This window comes from Micromesistius poutassou, assembly GCF_964030765.1.
Source record: "Micromesistius poutassou genome assembly, contig: SCAFFOLD_1784, whole genome shotgun sequence".
NCBI classification, from domain to species: domain Eukaryota; kingdom Metazoa; phylum Chordata; class Actinopteri; order Gadiformes; family Gadidae; genus Micromesistius; species Micromesistius poutassou.
Window position 1 is genome coordinate 1 of NW_028177647.1, and position 9,349 is coordinate 9,349.

At 42.7% G+C, this 9,349-nt stretch overlaps 1 protein-coding gene across 1 annotated transcript; it reads left to right on the top strand.

Moving 5' to 3' along the window:
• Positions 1-1,188: 1,188 nt before the first annotated feature.
• On the top strand, positions 1,189-5,669 carry ofcc1 (orofacial cleft 1 candidate 1; the record flags this gene model as incomplete). The annotated part of the gene is made up of 3 exons (XM_084490876.1): positions 1,189-1,441; positions 2,047-2,210; positions 5,510-5,669. Coding segments are annotated over 3 exons (577 nt in total), but the record flags the coding sequence as incomplete, so codon positions are not given.
• Between the last annotated feature and the right edge of the window lie 3,680 nt (positions 5,670-9,349).

A 9,349-nucleotide genomic window follows, 5' to 3' on the forward strand; every position in this document is an offset into this window, starting at 1 on the left:
GAGAGAGAGAGAGAGAGAGAGAGAGAGAGAGAGAGAGAGAGAGAGAGAGAGAGAGAGAGAGAGAGAGAGAGAGAGAGAGAGATGTAAAAAGCAGAGGGGGTCACCGTCGGATGACAACTTCCACATGTCCAGAGAGACGACTCTCCCTCCGAGCGATTCTCCCTCCATGTACTAGTGAGCTCATGGTGTCCGGAGAGAGACAGAGAGAGGGTGGGAAAGATTAAAAATGGCAGCCCCCTGCCATTCTCGTTCTCACTGTCCATCTCTCTCCTTTGCCCTTCTAGCTTTTCTTTCCTGTTTTGTGTATTTATATTTTTTCTCTCACATGCAAACTTAGAATGAAAGAAAACAAAACACAGCAACAAGGGATGAGGGTGTTATATTGTAAGCCCAATAGTACTGGTAGTAATGGTTACTTTTATTTCCAATACGATATAAGAGTATAGGGGAGAGGGCTGTTGATATGGTGAGAAGTGTGTTCAGAGTGCGCATTATGAAAGAAGCTGCTCAAGATTGGTCTTCAATGGAGCTGTACCTGCAGATTAATGACCGGAATCACGGAGAGACTCGACTTTTGAAGCAAATCGGATGAAAGCTAATGGACAAGGCTGGATTTCTCCACTCCCGTGTACCGGCTCAACTGAAGGGAAGATTAGGAAACTCATGAGGCTTGCTGAGGAAATAGAGGAGCTGTGGTGACTTTTTCCTCTCGTTGCTCTGTATTCCAAAAGCCACCGCCACGGGAATGCTAATGTTATGTACTGTGCACTGTGTGTGTGTGCCAGGGTGGCCTTCGCCAAGATATATAATTATTATAATAACCTCTTGTATTGCATTATTATAAAGTTATTTTTTATCTGAACATGCTGATAATGTTTAACTGTCATTTGGAAATTTCTATAATTTGAGCATTGTGTTTCTTTTTCTTTTTTTATTTAATAACTTTGGAAGGGAAGCAGCCAAAATGGAATTAAATCAATAATATAAATCAATTTAACGATGCAGTCTCTCACAAATAATGCAATTTTTTAATGTATTTTTTGCATCTATCCATTCTATCCGAAAAACCTACACACACACATACACGCACACACACACACACACACACACACACACACACCATCATTCACACTGTGCCCCTTCTCTCTCTTCATCCGGTGGCCCTTGCTTCCCGGCCCCGTGTGTCAGGTTCGAGTTCCACGCGCACACGGTGGACCTGGTCTACCAGAACTCCCTGCTGCACACCCGCGAGGAGCTGGCCCTGGTGGTGGCGGGCCCCCTGACCTTGAACGCCGTCACGTTCCTGCTGGTTCTGATCAGATGGGGCTGTCAACAGATATTTGGCTCACTCCCTTCCTTCACGTCAGACTTTATCATGGCTCAGGGAGTGTGGACAGTCCTGGACCCCGGGGCCGTGTTGGCGGTGGACGCGGTCCTGGGGGTAAGTCACTTTAAAAATAACTTGGACTCTTGTGCACTTTCAAAGCGGGGGGGGGTGGGGGGGGGGGGGGGGGGGGGGCGGAGTTCACTTTTATCTTGGCAAAGTGACTTTAGATTACCGGATATATATAAAAAAGAAGGAGACAAAAGAAAGAAGGGAGGGGGTAGGGGTGGGTGTGGTGGCAGGAGGTGTGGGTGAGAATAAATATATGCTCTGTTGGAAGGTTAGGTTTCCTTTTGCTGGGAGGGGGGGGGGGGGGGGGGGGAGGGAATCACTTGAGAAATGGACGTGTAATAATGTGACACTAATGCACAAACTCGCAATGAAATTAGCGTCATATCGTATCATATCATATATAATATGACGTATATATATTTATATATATCATATCATGCTCTTTGTGAACCAAAATCAAATGGGAAAAGTGTTTTAATATTAAGATATAAATACAACAAATATTATTATAATAATAACAACAATATGATTCATACGTTCACCATCACTGACAGAGAGCTCGCCTCATATTGCATGTGTCCACTCGGATACGTCTGACTGATATTTCCTCTTCCTCCGCGCTCCGTCTACTCCTCTGGCTGCTGCTTCAGCGTCTCGCCTACAGCCCTGACAGGCCCGTGGGCGACGCGGCAAAGCTCTACTGGCACTTCCTGCGAAATAGCCAATCAGGCGCCGCCGGCGTGGTCATCACCCTGTTCCTCTACGCTGTCCTTCTGCTGCTCTCGGTCACCATCCTGTTCATTTACCTGCTCAGGTGAGAGACACGGGACGAAAAAACGCTTTACTTGATAGAGAATCCCTTGTTTGACCTCAGTGTGTAAAGGAAAATGTATTATAGTTGGAATTATATTTGAATGATAATATACATTTGTCTGAGGTTTGGAGATACAAAGTAGGGAATTTCATTTCTTAATCTAGATATTTAGAATTATATGAATTGATTGGTTTCGATTGACTTGAAAAAGATGGAAATAGGTGTTCCTTATAGTGCATCGCTCTTCTACCGTCTGAAGCTCCAGTCGTCTGCCTCTCTCCGTCTACCCACGATGAAGTGGAACAAAAAAAGAGAAAGAGAAAAAAGAGCAAATGTTGATTTAATCGGTTTTGCTTTTAGGGTCGCATGGAATTACTTATGCAGTTATGCATGAACCCGAGTGCTACACAAATTCATTATTTAGTAAAGTAACATGCATGCACACACACACACACACACACAGACACACACGCCGATAGACACACACACCCACACACACACACACATGCACACTGACACGCCTGCACAAGAACATTTATTTCTACATAGTCACATGTGATTAGGTCATGTCTTTTGCAAGCAGGGGTATAGTTGTTGATTTCAAACCAAATGACTTACTTTATATATATATATATATATGAAGATTATAATACTTGAATGATCCTACGTATAAGCACAGTGTTAATGTTTTGACACATTCACACACATTAACACACTCATTGACTCAACTAAATTTTCCATGTATGTTTCCAAACCATTGAATGCTATAGCAGGGCTGTGGGTTTTTGCAATACTGCCAAGCCTCAAATGAGGTCCAATGTATTCCATGGCGGTAACATAGATATAATAGATACAATAGACGGATATAATACTTTCCAATTAGGAAAAAGACATGGAGGAAGGGGTACTCTGAACTAATGACACAGCAATTCCATTAAGGACTCTGAAATGTAAGAAAAGTCGTATTCAATTAATCAGCGTAGACATTGCCAAGGAGGGGTGTGGGGTGCTGCTATCTTATTTCCGTAAGCAACATGCTTATCAGGCCGCGGCTAAATGGACAATATTAAAACAGCAGCTAGGGATAATGACTTCTGCCACTCTGATACATGGCACCCTGTCGTGAATGTAGGCCACAAGGAACATGTTTTTATCTGTTCAGTTCTATCAGTTCCCTATTGGCTGCAAGGAACAGGCACTGTGTGCACGCCCTTAAAAATGACCACAGGCGTTATGTAACATCGACTTGTATCCTTTTTGGATTATGTTTGAAGCAGCCTGTTTCCTCGCTGGAAGAAAGTGTAGTGTGAAAGTGAAAGTGTGTGAAAGAAAATAATAAATATACACACACAGTGATGGGATAGATGCATTGCTGGTTATTTGTGTGTGTGTTTATGTGTTTGTGTGTGTGTTTAAGTCTGTGTGTGTGTGTGCGTGTGTGTGTGTGTGTGTGTGTGTGTGTGTTTGTGTGTGTGTGTGTGTGTGTGTGTGTGTGTGTGTGTGTGTGTGGGTCTGCCTGTATGCGCACGTTTGTGTGTTTCGTTGGGTAACAACCTCCCGTCTGTAGTTTGTGCGTGCAATACATTTGTTTCTACCACTATACACATCAAGCATCCAGCTTAATTTAAACACACTCCAGCCATTCACAATACTCTTCCATGCGGAAGTATGTTAGGCATTAAGGGGAACGCGAGCATGTTGTGATGAAGCATAGAGACACAGAGAGCAAAAGAAAAGGCTGCGCACATGAATGAAAAGCAAATGTCTTATGTGTATGATATGGATGAATGCAAACCATTTTCTATGAGGTCAGGATGGGAAGAAGATGTTGACGACCGCTCCCCCGCTCCCCCAAGAGGAATGAGCAGTGGATGCAAAGTTCAAAGCGCTTCCCGTCTCCGTAGTGCAGGTTTTATTTTGTAGTTGATGATAATCCGGCAATCTAGAGTCTTTTCACCAAGCGCGCAGGGTCTAGCTGTTTTAATGGCCAGCCAACATGTTGTGAACAAACAGTGTGTGTGTGTGTGTGTGTGTGTGTGTGTGTGTGTGTGTGTGTGTGTTTGTGTTTCTCTGCAAGGTTATCATTTTTATATTTGGATGTATTTAGGGTACGCGTGTGTATGTGTGTGTAGGCGTGTGTGTCGGCCTGTTTATTTGGTCTGTCCATTATCTTCAGTCTGATCCATCAACACGGATATGTTTGTATGCATCATGTACACAACCTCATACGTGTGTGTGTGTGTGTGTGTGTGTGTGTGTGTGTGTGTGTGTTTGTGAAAGTTGTGTGTTCATGTGGACGAGGAAAGTAACAAAAACAACACAAACCGCTCATCTCAAGTGAGGTTATGAATCAATAGGTGTTATTCTGTACAATTCATCTTTCTCGCTGTGACTCAGAAGTGGTTTGGCCTCAGCAGACGCTTCCACATCCAATGTGACCTCTGCGGCAGCCATCTCCCTTGCAGTCCAGTATTTACGTATAGGGATATCTATAAGTATATCTGATCATTTGGAAACGCCCACACATACACAGGCATGCAGATTACACACAAACACACACACAACACACACAAACACATGCACATACACTACATCTGATCAGCCAGATCAACCAGTGCAGCACACACACACACACACACACACACACACACACACACACACACATACACAAAGTGGGATACTCAACATAACAGAATCATCCTCACAGCTTTGATTTGTAAAATGCTGCCCACTCACCAACCACCAATCTCTTTCAATTATCTACTAGCATTGGAATTGATGTATTGACTTATCCCTGTGTCTTTATCAACAAGATCAAAGGGAATTGTTTTTCACAGGAATCCATCGAGGTGATGTTTGTTCTGCCTTGGCATTCTGATGTTTGCGTCTTGAGCGTGCAATTATTTGTGGCAGCCTATTAAGTGATCACAGGGTTTACGGGAATGCTAGACAACGACTTTCCCATTTGTTCCAAAGGTCAGAGAATATCTCTATCTGCACGCCAACCAAGACGACAGTTTAAACCCAGCATATGATGTTCTTTTCTCACAGAGGTGGCCAAAGAACTTAGAGTTACAGTAAGTTACAGTTATGAACTTTGACACCAGGCAAATCGGATTTCTATTCCTAGGCTTGACAAATGACCCTGTGTGACCTTTAGGAGATGGTGACGGTGATTTGCGGCAGCGTTTCCACTGCTTCTCCCAACCCCACCCACCTCCTCCTCTCCTCCTCCTCCTCCTCCTCCTCCTCCCTTCACCATCCTCACTCCTTCACCTCCTTCCCTCCGCGTCTCCCAGATTCCATAATGACGGCCGCATGCTGGACACCTTTCAGCGCCTCAGCGCCAGGGAGGGAGACTACTTCCTGCCTCAGGACCTGGAGCTGTCCAATCAGGAGCTGAGCCACATTGTGAAGAAGGCGGAGCAGTGGAGAGGATTCAATGGCGAGAGGCGTAAAGTAAAAGCCAAAACGCAACACTGCTCTGTCACTGTCTTTCCCTCTTTGTCTCTTCTCTCACTGTCTTCCTCCTCATCAATCGAAAACGGCTGATTAAATAGATTGTGAACAATGAGAGGAAATGCTGCTATTAGCCATTAGCCATTAGCCATCATCCATTAGCCATGAGCGTTGCTCTGTTGAAATAGGGAGACATATGCAGAAGGCTGTTCCCTTTGGGACAATATCTAGCGAGGGTAGCTGTAAGAACGAGATTGAGATTAGATTGCAACTATATATTGTACCTTTAACTGAAAAAAGTAAAAAAGTCCAGGAGAACGTACCTTTACGAAAGGAAACACGATTACATTTGCGTTAGTTACATTTGAGGAAAAAAAAGCTGAGAATTCATCTCAGAGGTCTTTAGCTTGATTCTAATTAGTGGGAGATAATTACCAAAACAGAGACTGCGCTATCTGATTCAGCAAGCCTGATTAGTCTGCGGAAGCACATTTTCGGTGGTGTTTTCAGAAGATATTTCATTCAGAGAGGAACTGCTCAATCAACGAGAATCCCGCTGATGCACACATGCCTCAACCCCAGGCCTGGGACACTGCCTCAAAACGAACTCTAAACATGGAGGTGTTCGGGTTTGCATAAATTAAGGTCCTCATGAAATGTCCATGGTTCGGTGGGGGTGGGGGTGAGCCGCCTGTCGCTTCCTCGACAGAACCACTGCGGGTCGGCCATGATGACATGGGGGAATGACAATGTATTAGCACGTTTGCCCGCCGCCCCATGCAAAAAAAAAAATCCATGCATGGTTGATTGAAAATGTGACTTGTTGAGATAAGGGAAATAGAACGTGGCGATCAAACCGCCAATCCAACCTTTAATTTATTCTGTATGATTTGTTAGTGGCACACATCTCTTGCACCCCCCCCCCCCATGTGTTCATTAACTCCCTTGCTCCTTGCTTCCCAAGTTCACATGTCTTCTGAGGAAAAAAATAACTAAACTACAGTATCTTGCGGAAAAAAAGAGAAGGAATACCCACACTGACAGTGAACTTCACATGCAGTGTTTTGATCGGAAGTTAGCCGAAATGTTTGACCACAGCGCAAATACTTGACTAACAGTCAAGCTAAATTACAGTTATATAATATGTTACAGTTATATAATATGTTGGGTGACTTTAGCTATTGTCCTCTATTCTGGGTAAGCGGTGACAATCCTTTCCAGAAGAAAAAGACCAAAAAACATTTCTCCACCAGCCTAATGAACGTCTGTAGGGAACAATAATGTTCCCATAACATTTATATATATTTGGGCGGGGGACATGCAGTTCCATTACTTTAAACAGACTTATAAGTATATTATATTGACCTACCACAATATATGGTGGATAATGGTTTAAAATGTCTCCATTTCATTAGCCCAAACAGCCTATCTTTAGCGTTGTCCTTCTCGGCTCTACCTCTGCCAACATTAGCCCGGGCGCGAGGTGGAGGGTGGGACTCACAGGGGTGACTACAGAGCAGCCGCTGAGCTGTTTGATGGTCCTGTTTATTGGGAGAAAATTGAACCTGTGTATAGAGACGTTACGCCTTAACCCCGCGAGAAATTACACCCCCGCCCCCTAAGTTTGTGATTAAGAAAATGCTCCATTTAGCGGTTGATGGCGTCTTGCAGCGGTGGCGATGCTAAATCATCCCTCCATTACTGTACAAGTCCCTCCACGGCAACAATTACAGCATACTTCATATCGGCCCCTAATTTCTGTGTTATTAAACTGATAAAATGCTAACACATTAAACACATGCTCGTGCGTGATGAAAATTTAGGGTTATTGCATTTTAGGACCTTTTTTTTTGGAGCATTTTTTAAAATGACCATTCTTCATCAGAATAAGACGGGCGTTGCCATTATTTTATAATTATTGTTACAATTTCTCCAATGCAAAAAGAAAAGGGCCAGCAAAGACGAATCCTTATTAGACTAATTTGGCTACATGCTAATTTTTTTGTCATTTTTTCCTCATTAACAATTAATCATAGACAGGAAAAAAATATATTCATGAAGGCAAGAGAGAGAGAGCCGCCCGACAGAGCTGAAACTAATATTTTGCAACTCTAATGATTTTTTGCATCCTTAATTAGATAGAATAAGGTTGATATGATTAGGTCAGGATGTAGTGTTTTTCATTAAAAATACATTCCAGAAACTGTATTCCAAATGTGCCCTTGCAATTAAATAATGAATCTGACGCGTTCCTTATTATGGACCCAATTAATATCGCAGGCAAGGGCGTAATTTTAATAACAGTGGGCCACAAGGCCGTCATTAGCTGTAACTGTGGAAAGAAAGTCTGAAGAGAAGCATGAAAAACAAGACAGGTACACTCACCGTGTCCGAGAGTTTACTTGTGGAGCCTTTATGTCTTCATATATAAAACGTATAAAATTAACAAATAAAATATGCTATTTATTCTGTATTATCTCCCTTGAGCATTAAGACCATAAAATAAAACAATTGTGTTTAATAACCAAACCTTCAATTGGTCTGTTATTATGAAAGTTGTATTTTTCATAAACTTTGTAAACTTTGTAAATATTTATTATTATATACTTATTGCATTTAAGTTGAGTTGCCTGTTATGCTGTGTAATAAAAAATGTTAAATGTAGATATTCATTTGAGTTTACGGTATGGGTGAGAAAGCTATATGTGTGTGTGTGTGTGTGTGTGTGTGTGTGTATGTGTGTGTGAGTGTGTAAGAATGTGTGTGTGTGTGTGTATGTGTGTGTGAGTGTGTAAGAATGTGTGTGTGTGTGTGTGTGTGTGTCTGTGTCTGTATGGGTGTGTCCTTGACAGAGAAAGTGAGAGAGACAGGCCCCATTCTAAATACATGTGCCCTATAATTTGATCTGAGGAAGGACGGAAGAGGAATTGGTTTCCATTGACAACCATTAGCCTATAAGGTGTTTGGGATAATAAAGGGTGCCGTCATGTATAGCACACCTACTTATTAAGTTGTTCTCTTTCTTTCAAACATTGGAATTCTACTCTTGCATCTCGTCGTCTTGTCCACCCATATCTGATCCTTTGTGAAGCTCTTTTTAAACACATGGCTACATTCAAGCTTAGCATTTAGCAAGAATGCGACAGGCTAGAAATGGAAACTGGGGAAGCAATTAACTTGCTTTTGAGGTGAGGCTGTGAGTTACATGCCTGACATCAAAGCAGAAGGCAGAACAACTTTGCAGTCTCTTAGGTTTACTCATTTCTATTGGCAAAATTTCTTATGGCATTGTGTGTGTTTTAATAAAATAGGTGCAACCTTTCCCATCAGTTTGCTCGCTACTGCTGCGAGTTAGCATGAGGTGCTAGCATGTGTGAACTAGTACGCGCCAGCTCATACCAGTAGCCCTGTAATGAGATCCATTAATTATGTAAAGGCACAGCGATGCAGATGGACCCAATTAATTGTCTCCCGTCACCCCGTTGATTACTGTACCTGGAAGGGGGGGTGTTAATTCCTGTAATACTTAAGCAGGTACGCAAACTGTTTTGTCAGAGCTATCGCCTTGACAATGACAGAGTAGGGCGCCCGCTTGCCTTGCGCAAATTTCTCCTCTTTTTTTTTCTCTCCCTTTCTTTTCTTCATTTACCAAAAGAAAAGTTTCCGGGTAGAGGTGGTGG